This window comes from Diorhabda sublineata, chromosome 9 (assembly GCF_026230105.1).
Source record: "Diorhabda sublineata isolate icDioSubl1.1 chromosome 9, icDioSubl1.1, whole genome shotgun sequence".
NCBI lineage: Eukaryota > Metazoa > Arthropoda > Insecta > Coleoptera > Chrysomelidae > Diorhabda > Diorhabda sublineata.
Genome location: NC_079482.1, coordinates 24,199,562 through 24,222,501, shown reverse-complemented (window position 1 = coordinate 24,222,501; position 22,940 = coordinate 24,199,562). Strand labels below are relative to the sequence as shown.

The 22,940-nt window shown below is 32.7% G+C and overlaps 2 protein-coding genes across 3 annotated transcripts in view; one reads left to right on the top strand and one right to left on the bottom strand.

The window, feature by feature from the left end:
• LOC130448902 (adenylate cyclase type 3) overlaps window positions 1–9,000 on the top strand; it is an 84,030-nt gene extending 75,030 nt beyond the window's left edge. For both annotated transcript variants that reach the window (XM_056786491.1, XM_056786492.1), the window contains exons 18-21: window positions 704–786; window positions 2,593–2,691; window positions 3,946–4,194; window positions 5,305–9,000. In XM_056786491.1, the coding sequence (XP_056642469.1) occupies window positions 704–786; window positions 2,593–2,691; window positions 3,946–4,194; window positions 5,305–5,643 (770 nt within the window). In that variant the 3' untranslated portion in view covers window positions 5,644–9,000. The remainder of the gene's footprint in view (window positions 1–703; window positions 787–2,592; window positions 2,692–3,945; window positions 4,195–5,304) is intronic.
• A 1,739-nt stretch (window positions 9,001–10,739) lies between these two features.
• Window positions 10,740–22,940, bottom strand: part of LOC130448744 (uncharacterized) — a 34,365-nt gene continuing 22,164 nt past the window's right edge. Inside the window, exons 3-5 of the mRNA XM_056786240.1 lie at window positions 14,808–14,954; window positions 13,259–13,402; window positions 10,740–12,817 (exon numbers count right to left, since the gene is read on the bottom strand). Of these exons, the coding sequence (XP_056642218.1) occupies window positions 12,191–12,817; window positions 13,259–13,402; window positions 14,808–14,954 (918 nt within the window). The 3' untranslated portion in view covers window positions 10,740–12,190. The remainder of the gene's footprint in view (window positions 12,818–13,258; window positions 13,403–14,807; window positions 14,955–22,940) is intronic.

Here is a 22,940-nt window from a genome sequence, read left to right as displayed (position 1 = left end):
TGGTTTCTGTGTTTTGGCCCATTTGGCAATCCGTTCTGGAGCCATTCGTTCTACATGGTCTCTCCATTGTCGGCGTCTTGCTCTTACCCATCTAACGACATCTTTTACTCCCAGTACTCTTAAGGTATCTGTGTTGGGTATTCTATCGTGGAGTGTGGTACCCTTTATTGTCTAATGTTGGTATATAGGAAAATCAGTTACCAAATTTAAACTTGCAAAATCTTCTTTAGCATTTAAGATATCATTTGATGACAACTACATTAGGAAACTCAATCGCCCAAGCTATACATGGAATGTGGAAAATATAAAGCGCTGGAAGTATTTCCCTGTCGTAACTTCGAATTGATCAGTCACTGTATCATGAATGTTTTCATTAGTTGCAAAATAACGTCCTTTTAAGACTTGGTAGTTGGACCTTACTTTGAGGATATACCTTGTTTGCAGTCGCTGGTCTGACATGTGCAAGATTCCTTTATTGTTAAAATAGAATCAGCGTTTTCTGAATCTTTGATTTGCTTGTTCAATCTTTTTTCGGACAAATATATGATGAAATGTGTCATTATGTTTCAGAATAATATTTAAATATACCGGATTCTTTCGTCCTTTTTATAATGGATTGATTCATTTTATTATAATGCTAAAATTCAGTAAAGTATAAAAAGATTGAATGGAAATCAACACCATATATAATTTTTTATTTCAGATTTTTATTCTGAGGAGACTGTGAATAATCAAGGACTTGAATGTCTTAGATTTTTGAATGAGGTGATATCAGATTTTGACGCGGTAAGTTTTTAACTTGCTTAATAATAAAATTTGCTTATATTTAAATTTCTGTGAAGTTTACACGGAAATGTTAACTCATACATCGCATCAGATAATGCAGGTCATCCACATGAGACGATTCGAAATATACAGGATGTATTATAACTCCAAAATAATCTTGGAAAGAAAAACTATCGGCTTAACAAAGAAACAAAATATTCTTCTTCACTAAAAAATAAAAATACAGAGCTGATAGATAGAATAGTTGCATCGGAGACGATGTAACTGAGGAAAATAGTAGAAAAAACGGTGATGGATAGGATAAAAAATCTAAAAAAGCCCATCAGGAACCAATAGAAAAAAAATAGCTGGAAGATGTTTAAACTGATACGGGAAAAAAAGAAAGGAAGGCCCAGAAATGGCTAAAACAAGTAAAACGAAGAGGGAAAACAATGGAAAACGATGAAAAACAATATAAACAATATAAACAAAGTAGCAAAAGATGGAAAGAGTGGAAGAATGGATGGAATGATGAAATATATAATCTAGGAGGGAAAATATAGATAGAATAGTTACAAGATGTTTAAAATGGAACCGTAAGAAGGGGAGGAGGACCCAAAGAAACTTGGCTACGACTATTAGGACATAAAGGGCGAAGACAAAAGAAAACAACCCAGAAGATGAATGAAGTAACAAATGATGGAGTCTAAGAATCCCAATACTCTGAGGCTCCAAAGGGCATAAAGAGTTCTAAAGAAGAAGAAGATAATTTCTTGATTATGTTGTTTTCATAGTCATTTTCTTTGCTATAGGCAGTAAATTCTTTTTGTATAATAAGAATAGAATTTTTCCGTAACTATTTTAATTTGTATTGTTTAATAGTTGATTTTTTTTATTTACTTTTTAAAGATATTATCCAATTTCCTCTATTTAAGTGTTATATTGATACATTAAATCACTTTTCTCGGGTTTATTGGCTATTATTATCGAAAATATTGCCAATAATTCCAACGTTAATATTTGTACAATATTTAGACCATTTATGCTATTAGCTATTTTCAAAATTGCTCCTTATTGACTTAATAACTTTTCGCATTATTTGATACAATTTTCAGCTTCAGAATTGAGATTTTCCATACTATATCAAACTAAATATATTTTGTTTTTTTTTAAATAACCGTTTTGCCTGCTTGAAAACATCCGAATTGTAATAGAATTTAGTATTTTAACGTTTTATTATGAAAAATGGGAGAATTTACCTTACTATAACATGTATTAAACGAAAACTCGACCAAGCAAAAATCCGGTATGGATCTTGTTGTTAAGGAATAACACGATGATAGAAGAAATGAAAATTTCAAATACAAATTAACAGAAATGCATTACATGGAAGCCACTCTTCCATGGAGCAATTTGTTTCTCATAAAAGTCATTAAAAATAATTTTATTATGTCTTTTTGACTGGTTATTTCTATCCTGTACTATTGTAGATACAGAGGCCGAGGAAGGCGATTCTGATCTTACTTTTACTTAGAGATTATTTGTACCCAAAGCAAAATTGTTTAATTCATTCTACACAATGACTGAAGAAAGAAACCTGTATACTAATTTCTTTCGTGAAATATTTCCTGTGAAATGAATAATTATTCAAAGAAACTTGTCTACTAACTGGACAGATTAGACCTTCAAGCTTCGTTCATTCACTTTTTTAAATATCGTAGCAAATGAAAAGAAAAACTGACTGTCAGTGGTTGCTTGGTCGAGGGACCTTAGCGACAGAATTATTTTCTTTCTATAATTCCTAATCGAATCATTTATTCATTGTAGCTTTTAGAGTTGCCTCATTTCCAAGATGTTATTAAAATTAAAACTATAGGATCGACGTACATGGCTGCTAGTGGTCTCAACCCCTCTAGGCAAATGAAGGTAAGAGCAAACATTTTGGTCAACGTAACGTTTATGATATACGTTTAAAAAAGCTCGAACGACAATGAGTCAAGTTGTTTTGAAAAATGTCTCAAATTTATTTCTGCGTTCTTGTAAAAATTTTTACTACAAATCAAAACAGAATGGTGGCTAAATACCATGATTTGTGTCCATCAATAATTAAAAATCGATATAAACATTTGAATGTGACAAAAATTAGTGCAAAGGTACAAGGAGTTGCATAAAGTTGGATCGGAAAGGAATGGACGTACCAAAATTAAAATCATCAGGAAAATTAACAAAATAGTGATGGCTATATTAATTTGAGACTGCGAGTGTATCCTTTTGATTGATTACAGGACATCAGATACAACCGTGAAATTAGTATATTACTCTGACTTACTAGGATGGTTGCATGAAAAAATTATTGAAAAAAAGTGCGGCAAAATCAGCTAAGGTGTGCGTTTGCTTCACGAAAATGTTCCAGTCCACACTTTTTCGATTTCCAAAAGGTACAAGAATGTAGCTGGACAGAGATTAAACACCCACCGCATAGCCCTGATCTGGCATCGTCTGACCATTCTGCTGGACGAGCTAAATATTGAAATATTTAACAGCGACGATGAAATTAAATAGAAGGTGTACGATCATTTTGACTCATATTTTTATAGTGGCATAAAAGATTACGAAGTGTGTTAGGCTATGAATTTATGGACCGCACTACGTATATGGTTCATTATACATAATTTCAGAATATGTGACATAACCTATAAAGTTAAATATACCTAATTTGCTTCAAACTTATCTTATCTTCCCGTGGAAATTGTTTTTAAGTAGATTGCACTAATTTAGAAGCAATATGGTTGAAACTTATCTTTCTATGAACATTATTTCAAGCAACTTATACTAACAAATTCATGAGATTTATCAGCAACAAACGTAACAAAATTTTATCTATAGCAATGTTGCCAGTAGTTTCTGCAAAATCGTAAAAAATGTGTATATGTTTTTCAACGCTTTTTCTCTTGAATGCGGATAGAGATATGAAGATTTAGTAAGCAAACCCCAATCTTTTTTTAGTTCTTCACCTATGCTAAAGACCTTTTTTGGTGACCCCGAATACCAAGTACGCAATTCTACACAATCATCATGAAACATTTTTTCAGTGGAACATTTTTATACCGTTTTTTCTGATAATATTCCGTATAATGTCTTTCCAATCGTGCACATTTTTAATATTTTCATATTTTTTAGCCTGAAGATCCTACTTCAGTTAGATGGGCACATTTAGCAATCTTAGTAGAGTTTGCTTTGGAACTGAAAAAAGCCCTACAGAGCATTAACGAACAATCATTCAATCATTTTGTATTGAAGTTAGGAATCAATCATGGACCTATAACAGCTGGTGTGATTGGGGCGAGAAAGCCCCATTATGACATTTGGGGTAATACCGTTAACGTAGCATCTAGGATGGAAAGTACTGGAAAAGCTGGATGTATTCAGGTAAACTGAATTCTAAAAAAATAACTCAATGTTTATACTACCACTATACCAACTTTCACAATTACACTGGGACTATGATTTGACCGTCGAAAAAGGTGGGTGGTCTAATATTGAGATCTTTTACTTGGCTCTTGATGGAAAATGCGGAATGAAGCACCAGTTTTGTACACACTTTTAGTATTTTTATGCAAAATTTGTCGCACACATTCTTCTAGGCCATTTTGAAAACGGTTGAACCTTCAAAAGCACGTGGACGCGATAAAAGAAGGTTACGGCTATACTGGTTTGCCAACAGACTACTTTTTCTGCAGCAGCGTTAGTCTCGTATTTTGCAATAAGCATTTATTGATAGCTATTGAGATATGATGTATGGAAATTACTACAAGACGAGTGTTTTGATAGCCATCAAATACGAGTTGCATATACTATTTTTTCTACGATCCATTATAATAATGGGAAACAATCATTTTGTTTTCAAAGCTTATTAAACTTATAATTGAATGGTGAATTGAAATTGAAAAATTATTTATGTAAACTATGGAAGCTACAAAATAAAAATTTTGGTAAAATTAGTTTCTTCTTGTGCAATTATGCCTTCTACAAACTCCTATAATATTAAAAATACATGCCACCAACGAAAATGATTCTATTTTATTTATAATATTTACATTTCCAATAAATTTCCGTGTTTCATTTGAGGAAAAAGTTTTTTTTTGCTTTTTTGGGCTCATATCCATAAGATATCTTTTTAAGGTAAGGCTTGTAATTTGGGATATTTGAATATATCCATTTTATGTTTAATAGTATAGATTTTGGAATTGAATAATGTGCTCGTAGACTTGAGGGTTCGAATTTATCAGAAAACTCGTCAAAATAATCCATTTCTTGTCCATTCAATCCATAAATTGTGAGTGAAATTTGTCAATTTGTCGTATACTTTTACTGATTTTACTGACAATAAATTATTTGTGGCTCTTGTGGTTTGATCTATAATATGTAGTGGAATTATATTCTTTATATCATTTTCACCATCGAACATTTTCACAGATTGATATATCAATATCTGTCGACATATATCAAGCAATTTAATTTGTTGGTGATGTTTTTCAGGTAACGGAAGAGACCTGCGAAATTCTTCAACATTTCGGTTACCAGTTCGAACAGCGCGGTCTCGTGGCTGTTAAAGGAAAGGGCCAGCTTATGACGTACTATCTTCTTGGGAAAACTGGAAAAACTACACCGCCAACAGCGCCAGTATCTCCAGTGATCGGTGTAGGAACCATGGAAACGGTCAACGAAGAAGATGAGTCTCACGATAGCCCCACATCAAAATCCGAAGAAAAAACTGTTATCGAATGTTCTGAAAAAATAGATGATGATGTTTTCATATCAGATTCAGGTTGTGAGGAGTCCAGAGAGTCGACAGAAGCTTCATTGTTATTAAGTTAAAACTATTGTGATAAAACTATATTGTTTCCAATTTTGTTTATATGTAAGATTTTGCTGTTTTGTTGTTACGTTTTTAATAAGAGAAATTCGTACGGAATCGTTTACATGTGGGAAATTATTTTGAATTTGGTTCAAATACAATCGAAAATTGGTGTGTTTCGAGAAATAAGATTTTGATACAAACCAAAGTGGAACAGAAGAAATCATATAGCTCAAGTCACTTCCTCAATTCAAACTCTGCTTATCTAAAATTATTGTTTGATATCTCTTGAAAAGGAAACTTGTATATAAATCAGAGAAAAATAATAAATATTAAATAAGCGTATATTCTAGTTGTACAAATGTGAGAAGAATTATTGTAAATAAAAAATTAGATGGTGATTATTACAATGATAATGATCGTATCTAAATTTAATATTAAATAATAAAGAATATTTAATAATTTTTGAACCCCTAATAGAAAAATCTTTTGGAATCTCAGCTTCACTACAAGTGCAATCGATGTGCAGCCTTAAGTGAACTCTTTGAAAAATATTATTCTCAATCAAATTATCTGTACTAGAAGAAACATAATTTGTAGAATGGATCTTAATCTACGATTCACACAAATATTTATGCCCGGTGGTTAGTAATTCGTAAATTCAACATAGACAATCTGTACAATGCCTGAAAAAATAAATTATGCTGGAAACTATCGAGGAATATCCAGTATAAATATTATTTTTACGGAAGAATCGTGCTTAGGAAGACAAAGTCAAATAAGAAACGGAAACGGAGAGCACATACGAGGTGGTCCTCGGAGTACCTGGTCAAACAAAAAATATATTTATTTATCTACATCAAGCTCTTCAAAATAGCCATTAGCTGTCGACATCATCTATTTATTCTTGGAAAAGCTTTGACCAGCAATTTTTCCAAATCTGGGAATAGAAAATAATCCAAGGGGGCTAAATCTGGCCGATTCAATAACGGATGCGTGAGCTATTGCATTGTCTCGATGAAACAACACTTTCTACTTAGTCAAACGCGACCGTTTCTACTTGATTTCTTTGTTCAAACGATGCAATAAGTTGACATAATATTCGCTGTTGATAGTTTTTTCTTTTTCAAGATATTCAATAGAAATTACCACACGTGCATCCCGAAAAACCGACACCACGACCTTGTCTGCAGATGGAACGGTCTTTGCTTTCTTTGGAGCTGTTTATCACTTTCAGTTCATTATTTCGATTGTTCTTTTATTTCGGGTGTGAAGGGATGCTTTGTTCAATATATTGAACATCTCTATTCTATATTACGACGAAATTTGGTAGGGCCTAAATATGACACAATAATTAATAAATGGCAATCTTAGACCAAAAACTTACATGGACCGTCACTTCTCCTATTCTCCTTAGCAAAAGAAAATTTATTAGGACTAATTGGAAATTTTTAATACGCTGTCTGGAAAGATCATTATGCGGTAGCCATTTTAGATGTTTTGCAATTTCAGTCAGTCCATGTAAATATAGTCTAAGATGGCGATGTTAAAATTAGTAAAAATGTAGAAGTACGAATCTTTTTCTTTTATAATTGAATATTATCTAACTTGGGGCAGCTTTGAGTGAAATGAATCAAAAATCATTTTCAGATTTACAACTTTTACAAGCTGACCCTGAAATGCATTTCTTACAACTCAGATGTTGCTCTCCCCATCAACAAAGCTTTGATTTGCCTTAGACATGGATGTGGTGCGAAAGTTTCCTAATCCACAAGGAAACCATATGGAAGCTTGTGGCTGGCAGGACCAAGTGCATTGCTAAAAATGGAGATTATATCAAAATATAGTGTTTTTGTTGCACTACAATTTATTTAGTCTTGTATATAACTTTAGCTAAAGGAATAAGACAAGATATTATATGGACTGCAACGAACTACCAAAGGGAGGCTGTAAACTCAAATAGTCCACTCATTAAGGTCAAAATTAATGATCGGAATGCGGGTTAATAAGCTGGGAACACACTTAGACCTTCATTGTCGTTAGTATAATAGGCAACATTGACTCAATCAGAGCGATATCGAGAAGGAGAAGGATACAAGATCTTAAAAGATTTGGAAACTAATATCCTCGACGAAAATAATGATAATTAATCGCAAATTTCGGAAGAACTGAAATTATTTGTAGCTCTGCTAATCATAATCTCACACCACTGGGGAATAGTCAATAGTGGGAATAGTGATAAGAAAAAGTCTGCTAATTGATTGATGAGACTGACATTTAGGCCTCACTTATTACTCTGAATGAACGAAACTACAGCTACCACAAGTTTGTTAGATCTATCGCTCTACGACTTCTTTTCTATTTCCAAAAATCAAACACGTCGGCAGTGGAACGCTTTTTGAATCGATGGAGGACATCCAAACAACTATGGCGAAGGTACTAGAGGAGATTTTAGTCAAAGACTTCTAGCTTTAATACAGCGTCTAGAAAATTCGCCACACTTGGTGGTATGAGTGCGGAAAGCAATTATTTTGAAGGTAATTATTTTATAATTAATACTTTTTACAGTATCATTATATTTTGGAGAGGAAAGAACGATTTGGCTTTTGGGTCTCGTATAAACCAAAGGATCTATTCTTGCTGCGATACTGGAGGACTCAGTGCTTACAGCTGATCCATCAATCCCACTCCTTTTAAAAACTCTAGAATGTGGGATGTCTTCAATTACCAGAGATCTTAGTAATTTATTTCAAGCGCTCCCAGGTGTAGTGCTCTGAAGTTTATTAGTGTTTCACACTTCGAGAGAATATGGACAGAGGTTTCATTCCCTAGCGTTTGATTAGGTTGATCTACTTTGGTTATAGTTTCCCAGAAGATTCTTTGCCTGTCTCAGTGCCTGTAGTTTGTCCCATTAATTGGTTTGATTTCTATCTACCTTCATCTCCAGTGCTTTTTCCATTGTTCTGCAGCTGATACCACAGAAGGTTTCGGGTTCCAGGAAGGGCTTGTCTGTTCCTACTTTAGCGAGCTTATCAGCTCTCTATAAGCTAAATGTTGCGCTTTATCTGCTCTTTATCAAAAAACCAATTAATTTAGATAGACACAGGAAGATATTTACAAAAAATCGTTTGCTGTAACTATTGATATTGAATATCCTTTACTAGAAGGTTGAAATGAAGATTTATTCACATTTTCAGCTTAGTAACTCTAATTCCGAGGTTAAATAATAGAGTTTTGATTTATTCAAACTCAAAAAATAAATCCCAAGTTAGGTAATTCTTCTGAGACTATGATATGTTCAATTCGCATCTATAATTAAGTGTTAGATATCTGTAGATTCTATTGACGAATAAATATGATGAAAATAAAGCAAAAAATCATTTTTTTTGTATTTCTTTCATATCTAAGGTACCTCTCCTTTTTCTAGTGAAATATTATAATCAAAGATCGGATATATATCCGAATTTATATCCTTTTGAAGAAATGTGCTCAAAATAAGCACAGAAATTTTGAAAAAAAATCGCACATTTGGTATATTTACATTATGATAAAAAGTCTGTTGAGGTTCCGAGACTGATCGACAAACGAGAAGAAATTGTGGCCAAGTTCATCTCAAAATCAAAATCATTCTGGAAGGATCTGAATAGCAAAACCAGGCTACTATCTACCTCCTTGGATTCACCTATTGAATTTGGAATTACAAATACAAGATTTTCCAATTTCGAAAAGTCCACATTGGATTCGGAAATCTCTAGTATATAGACAAACAGTTTGCGCCGATTAACCACAACAACTTCGTTATACATGGTCTAGCAGAAGAGAAGAATCAGGATATAAATCAGAAAATGTTGTTAAAACAAAAAGTGAATGTTGACAAGGTGAGAAACGATTATTATTTTAATCTTAAAATATTTTGGGCTAATTAAGAAGCTTGATATTTGAGTACCTCACAAATTGAAAGAAATTCATTTAACATAAAGAATCAAGAAATAAAACTTGAAAAGAATCATCACTGGTGATGAAAAATAGGTCCTGTGTAGTAACATAGTTCATGGAGCAAACACAATGAACTAGCACAAACCACATCGAAAACTGAAAAACAACAAAAAAGCCCATGCTGTCATTTTGGTGGATTGCAAATATATTGTGATTTTCAAACTGCTTCCAAGGAACCAGAAGATCAATTCTGATGTTCACTGTCCACAATTAATGAAACTGGATGAAGTGATCAAAGAAAAATGACCAGAATTGTCAAATTGGGAAGGTTTGGGAAACTATTTGAGCTTGGCTGAGAAGTGATACCACATTCACCAAAGAGTCCTGATCTGGCACCATCTGATTACTATTTATTTTAAAGTTTGCAGAATTCTCTGATTGGTGAAATATCCACAAATGACGATGACCTTCAATCGCACCTGGTTTTTTGCTGATAAGGACCAGAAATTTTATGAGTACGGCATCATTAAGCTGAAAGAAAGATGCCGAAAGGTGATTGAGCAAAATGGAAAATATATAGTTAGAATGGTTTCATTTTATACAACAATCCCGAAATTACTCAGTCTACAACCATAATATAATAATTGCATATTTGGATTTATCCAATTTCTAATAATTATCTGCTGCCTACATTATGTGAGTTGTTTGTTTTTCCATTTTTTTTGGGAGAACTACTTATACTATGGTATGTACAAATCATATGTTTAAATAGTGAAGCCTCCCATATCTTAATTCGTATGTTTTTCAGTTTCTTTGTTGTCGTTAACGTTTTTAAATTTTGCGATTAATTACAACTATTTTTTTATCAGAATGAAATTTTGATGATGCTACGAGTTTTGCATTCATTGAATTACGTGACTTTCACAAGAAACTCTGAAAATAGAAAAAGAAAAACGAGAAAAAACTAACTTAAAATGTACGATTTCAAGTTAGTTGTTTGTTCCAATTCATTTGATCACAAACATTAATGTCTTAATGTTAGCTGCACTAGAATCCCCAGAACTATCATAACTAGAAGAAACCGGAAGTGCAATAATGGATGGTGACGTTCCATATTCTGAGTTGTTAGAGGTTGGGACAATTATTTGTTATGCAAGGAAGGTAATTAAAGCAATTGAAGTATTTGTGTTAATCGACTTTATTGTTAACAATAAATACTTAGAAATAGTATATTTATAACAATATTGATGAGATATTTTATAAATTAATTTTTGCCACTGTCAGTCAAAAACAGATCAAGGCAGCAGCTTTGGTTCTTTTATTATATAAAGTTAGATATATCAATGCGAAAGTTACCGCATATTATGTAAAAAAGTATCGAACACTTCATTAAAATATAATTTATTATCGGAAATATATCGAAACATAAAATTCTCATCCATAGTCTGTAATTTGACATAAATCAATAATTCTAATTTGTCAATTGATACTTCCAATGCTGATTGTGATATATACAGGATGTTTCAATTTAGAGATAAATCGCCATTTTCGTGTGTATGTGAAGTAATATTATAAAAAACAAGTAATCATATCATTGGATCTAGCACAGCATCAATATACAATCACGAAATTGACTGAGAATTATTTTTATTGAAATTAGATGTCTTTATGCGTAGCTCAAACATATACAAGGTGGGAAATAAATTATCGTACTCATTCTATTTGAAAAACTTCCAAATATTGTACTTCATCAAAGAGTTTTAAACCTTTTATTTGATTTTCAACAATTTCTAGTAGAATATTCATTTTTCTTGAGAGTTGAAAAGGTCTTCATTTATTCAGCGTGGATTCTGATTTATCCTTTATATTTAATATAGTAGATCAATCAGGAAACAGGATGTTTTCTATAAGAATGTTTTTTGGATTCTAACTACTCACCTAATCCTTAAGATTATGATTTCAGGTGTAAATCATGCTGAAGTTGAGTCATTATATGAGCTCCCTTTCCCATTATTTTCATTCCTTTTTTGTCGTGTCTTGATTTATTCTAAATTTCCAGTAATTTTCAGAAGAGTGTGTAAGAATGAGAAAAATGGTATTTGAATTATTGAATTCATTTCAAATTACAGATTAGCTTTAAAAACTTTTTAGTAATCAAGTTTAGAAGTTGATAGTAGTATTCACAATACTGGTACGAAATTACATACTTGTGTTGGCCTGGAAGCCGCCCATCGCTGATAAAACATTTAGAAGGTTGAAACTTTGGTATATTTTCCAACCAACATAATCATATAATGATCAATTTGGTACAAATAGAAACCAAATATTCTTAATTAGTTTATCTTCAAAAAACAGAAGACAGCAGATATTCGATAAAATCCCAAAGGGATTTATATTAATATATACATTATAAACATTTTCTGTACCCGAACCTAGCAACCGCAAAAATTCCTCAATAATATATATTATTTAGTCCTATTCCGACAAATATGGTAACGTTTCATATCGTTCTTTATTTAAAAGTAATGATTCGAAATTTTATGTGATTTCCGGAAAATTTTTCAATGAGTCACTGGAATTTCTTAAGGTGAAGCTGCCTTGTCTAGCCCCCCCAGGAGCTAGAAGCAATCCTCACGTCCTCACAAATTTATAAACGACAGCAAACACTAACACACTCACTAAAACCAATACCATAGCTGTCACTAACTTCGCAAATGTGTTTAATCCGCTTTCATCCGGATTTAAAGGTCTCCTCGAGTGATTCTGTTGAGATCGTCTTCTTTTACCGGCTAAACCTCGTGCCAAAGCTGGAAAAGCAAGACTTTGAGTAAAGGTTAGCTTATGTAAACTTTCACTGAGCGAATAAGGTCCTACACTTCCTCTCGCAGCTGCTCTAAGTAGAGCATATTCGAGATCTAACGCGTCAAAAATTGAGTATCTAGCTGTCATTATGGAAGATCTTCTTCTACTGTCTGAACTATCACTTGCTCTTGATGTGTTATTAGCTGCAACGGCAGCTGCTATCGATGTTAACGACGAAGTAGTTGAAGACGAAGGTGATACAACGGGATTGCTACAATTCGTATTAACATCTGACAGATCTTCTACCGAGCTTTGGGGTGGAGATATGATTGGATACAACCTTAATAGCCTAGCATGATCCGGATGAAGTAAAGAACTACTCGGACGTCTCAAACTTGGAGTTGGGGATTGCAAAGGAGTGGTGGAGGTTCCAGCTGTTGATGGTAGAGGTGAAACCTGCAAAAATATTATCAAAAAATTATGGAAAATATGATAATTTATTACGACAAACAATATAAGTCATCATCTATTAAAAATTAAATATTTGCGTATAAATTAGAAACGAGGGGTCGTACGAGAAACTTTTTTCAATGTCACAGCATTATTTTCACGTTATCTGAATTTTTGCATCAATTCTCGGAACATCCTGTATAATACAAGTCTAGTTATTCAATAGACCCAAACTTTGTATCATTTTATAGTTTTTAGTTTTTCGATTATAGCTCGTCAAGTACGAGTATCTGAAGTTTTACTTTTACTAAAACTAAGTTTGGATTTCTGGGTCCGTACCTTCGTTATTAATTATTTTAATTTAACTCTGAAAATAGCGCTACGTTCCAATTTTATATACGGAGCAAATTATCGGCAACGTATTTTAAATTATTATGGAGTTATAACCTGATTGGAATCAATTCCAGAATCGTTGTGTATTGCGTTGTCGATACAAGTTGAATTGTGTGACGACGCGTCTTCCGCGCAAACCGGAAAAACGAAACTTTGTCCATCCGCTTCGCCTCTTGGGGAATCTGAACTTGGCCATACCTAAAAAAGTTACATTTGAAAATGAATACAGAAGATTTCATCGAGAAAATATATGAATTGATGCCATAAAATTTAGAAGGTATGAAATTAATTCCTATAACAAAATTCTCTCAGCCAACCCCTTTCCAAGATATCAATCTTAAAAGGTGGTGATTAAAATGAAGTTAGGTAATGCTAGAAAATCTATAATTTCCGTGCTCTAGCAAACGACTAATTAATGGTATTTTTTTCAATTTTCGTGTTACATTATATAAGGGTGAAATTAGCAGTCCTTACTACATCAAAACTTTTTTTCAAGATAAGGTCTTGTAATAAAATCATAACTTAGCATCCTTCTCTTATTTAAAAATTATTTTTTATTCTTAAATTGTACCAAAAAAGCAAAAAATAAACACCATAATTTATAAGTTTTTCAATAAATTGAATGGAAAACAGTGAAGATGTGAAATATAATATGATTCACCCCTGTATAATGTAAAAGAAATATTGAAAAAATTAGTCTTGCATGAAAATTCCAGACATTCAAGTTTGTAGTTTTACTAAAATTTTAGAAGAAAAAAAAATAAAAACTCAATTTCAGTAATTTTTTGAGGGTAATACCTCGGAAAGAGGTGGGCTGAAGAAATTGTTGTCGGAAAGGCCCATCTTAATTTCACACTGCTTTAATTTTGTCACACACTGTAAATCCAAACTTAACCTCCTTAATAATTATAAATAAATGAGAAATCTAGCGATTTAGATTTAAATTTTTTCGGTTATTGTACATAAAAAGGTTGTCTGGAAAGCTTTTTACTTAATAAAGCAATAAATAATTTTTATTCTCAATAATATTCTTGTTCTGAATCTATACAGTTTTCTATGCGATGGTCTAAGCTTTCAAAACACAAATTCTTCGAATTCCTTCTCAAAATAGGCGTTTGCGTTTACATCTGATGGAAATTTCTCTCCTGCGAGTGAAACTTCAAGGTTAGGTAATGGAAAAGTCATAAGGACCCAAATCTTGTGAGAACGGTGGGTAATTAACAAATTTGTAATTCAATTCATCAATTTCAGTCATAGAAATCATCTGTTGTCCTCATGGAAGTTGTAAAGCCTCTACACAGTTTCTCAAATCTCATTAATTTCCATTGGCGTATTGCCTCAAATGTTTAATGATGGTTCGATACTCATTTTTTTCCTTCTTCATAAAAATCTTCACAACGACTCAGGTACGTAATCAAACAAATCAAAATTAGTTTTGATATCTTCGTATTAAGATTGAAAACAAATTGGACTAACAAAATGTTAATTTGAGAATTTTTCTACACAAGTAAGTTATAGTCAAGGTAAGTTGTAATACCCAATTCTTTCAATAATAGTAAGTAGTAAGAATATGAAATTATATCTGAAAATGTGAAATACCTACCTGAAGTAACGGCAATGAACAATGTGGTGGTTTAGTTTCTTCATTGGGGGAATCTTCGGGTCCAACGTCGCATTGAGACCCTGAGCTGCTATTGGAAGATTTTACAGCAGACCAGAAGCGCTTCAAGCCTAACTCTCGTCGTTGTTTCTGTAATGAATGGGGAACATCATCAAAACAATCAAAGTTTTATTTTAACCTGCTGAATAGTGAATTTTAAGACCCAATTTTTGATATGAAAACTTTGCGTAGTGATTTGTTTAGATTCAAATTGAACGAATCTGATAATAGTTCAGTAGTTAAGAGGCTGGCAGTTGGAAAACCAAATGAATGAAGATAAAGGAAACTGTATATTATTGAAGAAGATACCAGAAACAAAAAAAATTCAGTAACAATACGAAGAAGTTAAGCGAAAGGTGAAAAAAATTATCAGGAAAATGGAAAGAGCATGGAACGTGGATTTCCAATGGAAGATTATCTCGTAAAGTTGAATATGAAATAAAAAAAAAGCCTAAGGATACATGAGAATAAAATCTCATTATAGTAACAGTAGTAATACATAGTATAAATAATAAAGTGAAATCAACCAAAGTTTTTAGGTAACAATTAGTGCCCTTAACTATCAAGAATTGATGATCTTTTGGCATTGCTTTAACCCTTGACACCCAGTTTGTCTATTTTTGGGAGAAAAGATATTGAGTATTTCTATAGGTGCAATTTGACAACTGAAAAGTCTCTTAAAATTGAGCAGAAAATAACAGAAGCTATGAAGGAAGAATACTGCATCAAATCACAAGCATTATCATTACTTTGAGAAAAACTTGATCTCAATTCTAAGCTGGAGAAGTAAGTGATGAAAACACCATACAATAAATGAACAGAAATGTCATTAAATGGTATACGGACGGATCTGATTCAGCAGACAGAACTGGAATAGGAATGTACGGGCATAGAACCAAACACTCTGAAAGCACCAAGCATTTTTCAAGCAAAAGTTTATGCAATCGAAAAATGTTTCTAGTTCAATCTATAAAGGAATTATCGCAAACAGAAGATCATCATTCTGGCTTATAGCTAAGTAGATATTAGAGCTTAAACTCGAATTTGCTTGAGATCTCCTATAAAAATTAAACTAACTAGGCAAAAAAAAAAATAAAATTACCCTACAATGGATTCCGAGACACATCGGAGGAAAGGGAAAAAAAATAGTTAAGCTCGCAAAAGCGAGGACAGACAAGCCCTTCATGGGACCTAAACCCATCTGTGGTATCTGCTACAAAACAATAGGAAAAACATTAGAAAAGAAAGTGGATAGCAGCAAAACCAATTATCGGGACAACCTTCAGGGGTTGAGACAGGCAAAGATTCTTCTGGTAAAGTACGAAATTCCAGAGAACTACACTTGGGAACGTATGAAATAGAAGACGAAGTGAAACAGGATCGAAAGGTATCATATATGCCCTACATATACACATATAACCATTTTGATTTTAATCTGCTCGTATTTTTTGGTAATTAAATTCTCGATTGGTTTGGGAAACATTCAAATAGATTAATCTATGCATCAACCCGACCAAATAAGTTCTTAAGACGTTATTATGCTTTATCCAGATTACGATATTCAATGAAACAAATTGTTAAAACAGTTGGGATGCAAAATGATGAACAAGATGCAGAGACGCATCCATTTCTGACAGTGATGCTACTTCTAGAAAAGAAAATTACCTCAATTAAGAAGAAGATGTTGAATATTGGTATAATATATTAACCATATTTCTAGTTATGGACATAAAATACTTTAACAATCAATTTTAGATGTAGCTACCAACTAGGGGTTGAAATAAAATTATAGGGACAATATAAACAAACGCATATTGATGCAAATTCAATTATAATAGTGCTTGGGGAGGTAATTTCCTTTGTTTATCTTCAAGAGCAGCGACGGACTCGATTCTGGGAAACATATTTTCTTGTCCGATTATCAACTTATTGATTCTTTCTATTTCATTTTTGTAAGTGATTTTTCTCTTTATTCAATTTCCCGTAAACACCGTAAACATTTCTCATTCTTTTTCTAAATTAGCGTGCTGGTTTTATGTATTGTTTTTCAACTGCTTACTACTCTTTTTCTGTTTGTGTCATATCCGTAATCGGATGTAGAGTGCAATGTCATTGCTACCCATATATTGGTCTCCATTTACCACAGATACAAAAACTACAGTTCAATGATTGATCCTAGCTTCATCTTGGTGTTTCGGTGTTTTTTTAATATCTTCGGATAGATGGCACGGCAAATAATAATTTTTTTATATTGCCTAATCGCGTTTGATCGCAAGAAGACTTGGTTAGAAGACACAGTAACTTTCCACTATAATATGAAGATCAAAACAGACAATTTCATCACATAAAGCAGATATTAATATCATAGTTTCCATCTTCTGGAAATAAATTTACTTTTGGTATCTCGGAGGAACTAAAATGAAAGAAAAGGTTTAACGGGAGACAGGAAAGATTAAAGCATTGGGTTAATGAGAAATCAGAATCGTTCTTTACCATTTAAAAAGGTTGAAAGAGAAAAGAAGTGATTTTTTCCCGAATATTTTGATATATGAACCACTTTTAACTGTTAATTCTGAAGATTCTGATGATTTTATCATTTCTTTTTCCATATTTCATTATCTTTGTTCTATTACCGACATTTATAAATTTGAAGGTTGAAAACAAAATAAATAAAAGATGTGATTAAGATTTTAGTTTATTCCTGCGCTGCGCTGTAGTTGAAATCTTCGGCTAACATTAAAATTCAATAAGGATAATAATCTATGAAGACAGATGAATTCAAAGGGCATTGTGTGAGGATTTTATATAATAAGGAAAAACGACAATAACCCCATTATACTACAGATTTGAGATAGACTATATACAACAAGAACAAAGGAAAACATCGTCTTCGAATCTCCTCATTCATGCAAATTATGGCGTAGAGAAAAGATAAATGATTACAATCAACTAGATAGCAATGAATATTCATTTATAAACTGTCATTATCAACAAATAACGAACTTATAAAATATAATTGTCACGTTTCTACTAGAAAACTTGAAATGTCTATGCAGTGAGTTGCTTGTGGTGACAAATCAATTATTTTCAAGGTCACAACTTGAATTGCCGAATCTTCATTAACTTATTTCGATGTAGAAGAGAAGCGAATTCGTTAACGAGTATTATAAAATAGGGCTGGTAGGCGAAAGAGCAGCAACGGACATAATAAAGTCAAAGATATAAAATTGAGGAAGGGCTGAACAAGCATGGAGCTGGAACGGTCCGAGGATCTAATGAGAATCATCAAAGACAATGAGGCATGACTCCAATCATATGTGAGACAAACCTTTAGGAAATAAGTGATAGGAATACCGAGTAATTGTGGAGGTCTGGAGGAAAAAACATCGTAAGCTTCGACCTGGAGGAAGAATCTTGGTTCAAAGCGGCCTTCAGAAAATTTTAAGCTAGGACGAGGGCGCTCAACTTTTATAAAGACTAGGCACACAACTAGGACTGACGTTCTTAGTATTAGTACTAGAAAATAGCACTAGTTCAGTTTTTATATTTACCAATGCATAATTTTTGTAGTGTAACTTTCGTTAAGCATACAAATATTTTTACGAAAAGTAAATCAAATTTAATAATACGTCGATAATACGTCGCTTGATTAATACACTGCGTTTAACCTTTAGATTTATGATTTTAATTCGTTGAATAAGAAAGATTGTGCAATTTTTCCTAAGGTGATTTTTAATTGCTTCTGTAATTGTAAATTCGATGATTGAAGGAACATAAAAATATTATTTGAACCTTAAATTTCTATAGATATCTACTTGATGATGCCTCAACAAAAAATCAATATTTGTTTGGTTCATATCAGAGTTGAGATCCGAATAATCACAATATGGAGAAAAATACTTTCTGGAATAGGAATGATTCATATCCAAACAACTGAACGGAAAACAAAAAGCGATAATAGCCTATATAAACACATCTTATGGTATTGGTAGCATATGAACTTTCTTAAGAAGGTTTTTTCTTTGTTATCCCTAAGACTGAGGCTTATTTTCCAATTTTTATGAAAGAAACCGTATCTATTTGGTATTTTTTCAGTATACTTACACTAGGTTATTATATTTTTAATACACATTTCGAAGGACCAATGGCTTTCTGAGTACAATTAAGTTTTTTCTAGTATTAACGATACCACATGACATAAATAATTTGCAATTATTTTTTTGTCTTTCATTTGCATTCATATGGAATGTCATTTCTGAATCAGTCAAAAGCGTGAGAAATGTACAGTATCGCTTCATTTTTTCACGATTTTTCGTTAAATAAATAAATAAACTTCTATTTCTTGATATTCGTTCAAAAAAATCCGTTTTGTGTCTGATTAAAAGGAGTGTAGTATTATTATTAGTGATGGAGAGTCATAGTGAAGAAAGTTCTAGCTGCACATCAGAAGATGTTGTTGAATAGGCAACTGCAACGACTATGAATCTTCTCCCTGAGAAATCCAGGGAACAGAATTTAATAGAATACAATTCTTTTACGGAGTGGCGTACTAAAAAACGCATAAACACCTTACTTTGAAAGTAAATCCATAATGTGGAAGTCCTCGACACTTTGGTCGACTTATTCGAATCTGAAAGGCACCCTAATGGTAAATAACGATGTAGACATCATTTGGCTACAGACCCTTAAAATCTGAAACATTTGCCCGTGAAGAAATTAATAAGTTTCTGTTGCAAGCTCCAGAGGATCATTATCTCATGCATAAGGTATGACAGCAAAAAAATTTAATGTGAGCTTAGATATCATTTGTAACAGGCTGCTTTAATATTAGGAATTGCAGGAGCTCTGCGGAGGGAGGAATTATATAAAATGAAGTCTAACGATATTAATAATACCGGAAATGTTTTAATTATCACAATACCTGATACAAAAAGTCATGTTCGACGTCGATTTACTGCTAAACTTAGTAAACGTTTATAAAAAATATAAAAACCAACGAGCCACAAATGTCTTTTTGCAGTATAGAAATGGAAAATGCAAAACCCAAGCTGTAGGTATCAATACCTTTTCAAAAATTCCCCCGCTTATCGCAACATTGAATTTACCTAATCCAAAAACTACACTGGGCATACATTTCGGCGCTTTTCAGCGTTTCTATTAGTGGAATCCGGTGGTGATATAATTCAAATAAAGAAGCACGGTGGGTGGAAATCCAACACAGTTGCGGAGGGTTACTTAGACGACTCAATAAAAAAAATTGATTTCTCTGTGAAAATTTTAACGGGAACAACTAGTTCGACTTCAAGCAATATTATAAATGTTCACGATCCTACCAGCAATCCAATAAGTACTACTACAACTATAGACGATGTTATTTCTTTGAACTCGTTAAATGTTTCCAATTCAAATATCAATACTAATGCAACTTAGTCTTCTCTTCAACTTAATAATACTCACAGTTGTACTTTAGTTTTGTCGATTTTCTTTAAGTCTACGGACGTAGAAAAAAGTTTATATCAAACTCGCGAATAAAGTAGGTTAGTCCTACTCACTTGTTGCATAAATAACTTTTATTTCATCAAGATTAGTAAAGATTGAATATCGCGATGTGTCACATGGTTACGAAAAACTTGGCAGTTATAGTGTGCGAGGAAACAAGTTTCCGCGAATATTTACTAGTGTAAGCATTTTTATATCTTAATTTGAATTTCGCGCTCTAGAAAGGGAGTTGAGAGGTTAGGTTGGTAATACCGATCGAGACTTGCGTCAGATGGATGTAAACACAATAAAAACAAAGATCATTTAGAAAAGTTTTTTTTGAATTTATTCTGGCCACCCAAGAAAGAAGTTTCCACTAGTTGCACTCATTCTAGACTTTTCTGGAAAGTTCAGCGCCTGAGTTGAAAGATTGTTAGTGAAACATCAGACATTTGTGTATATTTTTATGGATATGGAAGCATTGCGCATCCAATACCTCCATATCCATGAAAATCTGTAGCTGTAGGTAATATATGCACCATCGATATTAGAAACTGTATCAGGAAATCACGAAAAACAAAGTGACGCTTTGGAATTTGTTTCTCTATTCATTCCCCTGAATATAAGTATATCTAGAACGATATTGTGAAAATTAATACTCTGTAATGTAACCTTGAATTTTCAATTTTCCGACCCTTTTAGGAGCCTTGACTTGATATATTATTTAATACAGTTTCGTATAGAATTCCCCATGTAATAAATTTTGTTTATCAATCGAAGTATATTGAATAAACAAAATTTACAGTCTTTACTTTCTCTTGAATTTCGCAAATATAAATTTGGTTGACATATTGTGTATCAAATTTTCTAGATAAACCGCATTGGCACCAACAAATTGATTTACTTAATAGTTAACAATTTTTTCTATTCTATCTATGAGGATTCCTTTCAATAACCTTATACTCAGTTTCTAGACTCTGCTTAGTATATTGACTATAATTTACGACAATACGAATAGCAATAGCAAAGAAAATCGAAAAGAGAAACAAGCAGAAGGGGCATTACAACTAAAATGTGCACCAAAAACAAAAGTGCAAACAAAAGCAACAACAATCAATATCAACAGACGAGAATATAATTATGAATAAAGAAGACAAAATCAGACACTGGAAAGCATACTTTGAAAAACTATTTGAAGAATAAAGACATAACTTTGATATAGGGGAAGCAATTGAAGAACCAGAAATCTTACAGTAAGAAGTCAAAACAGCAGTAATGCAATCAAAACAAGGCAAGGTAGTTTGCCCTGATAACGTCCAAATCACGAAACTGCTTGATACCAAAATGATAGCCCTAATAATGAAGATGTTCAATAGCATATTTACAAAGTTATCTGCAAGAGAATTCACAAATTATGTGAGAACCAAATATCCTCCAGCTACTTCAGGTTTATATATGCTTGTAAGAGGAAAACATTGTTCTAAGTATAGATCCTGATGCTAAGATACAGAGATGTAAAAATACAGCATGGAAAAATGAGTGAGATTCTTAGAAAAACAGGAATTAACAACAAGAACCTGACAATAATCGGGAACCTTTAAGGGAGCCCAGCAATAAACCTTAGAATTGGAGGAAAACACAAAGAAAAAGTGAAAAAATTGAGGATTCTTCAAAGCCGCATATTATTTCCTTTCATCTCTAACTTGTACTCACAGTGGATATGAGAAAGGAATAGGTATTCTGCTACATATATACAGGCGAAACAATATCAGATATGGAGATGACACCATTGCATTTGGTGATAATATAGAATATTTACCAAAGCCTGATAGATACTATTACTTGTCAAAATCAGCCGTACGGTCTGAATATCAATTTCAAAGAGACAAAACTCATCATTATAAAGAAAAATGAGATCAAAAGAAGTCATATCTATATCGAGTATTTGACCAACAACCAGGAAAAATACCAGATATATATTGCTTCAAGCCATCTTGTAAGGCAAACTATTTGGAGAAAGAATTCCAGGAAGCATTGCTGATGCTGATGGACTAAAGATTTCCTTGATGATAGCCAGCATGCGTCATTGATAGGCAGCACAAGAAGAAACATATTGACTGTGTGTAATAATTTTTTTGGGGCGAATTGGAGCAATGGGTTCACCTTAAATTTTGTGTTTCTAATGTGATTAAGTCCTTCAAAATGTAGCAAAAGCAAATGTTGGGAAGTATTTGTGGCATAATGTAGTAACCTATTCGCCTATTAACGATGGTAACATTAAAAAATATGGAGAAGTGGTGCTTGAAAATCATTTTGTCGGAGCCCAAGAGATAACAGTTACTCAAAAATCTCTTACAGTTCGCCTTAACATGTCTTCAAACGTATCTTTATTGGTGAAGAGACGTGGATTTATGAATATGATGTAGAAATTATCTAACAATCTAACGAAAGGTGCTCAAAAAATGAGCCGAATTTGAAATAACCACGTCAATGTAAATACTCAACCTACGCTTTGATTTCCATGATGTAGTTCACCATAAAGTCGTTCCAGGGGGTTGAACGGTCTATTAGTAGTATGGATGACAATGTATGACTAAA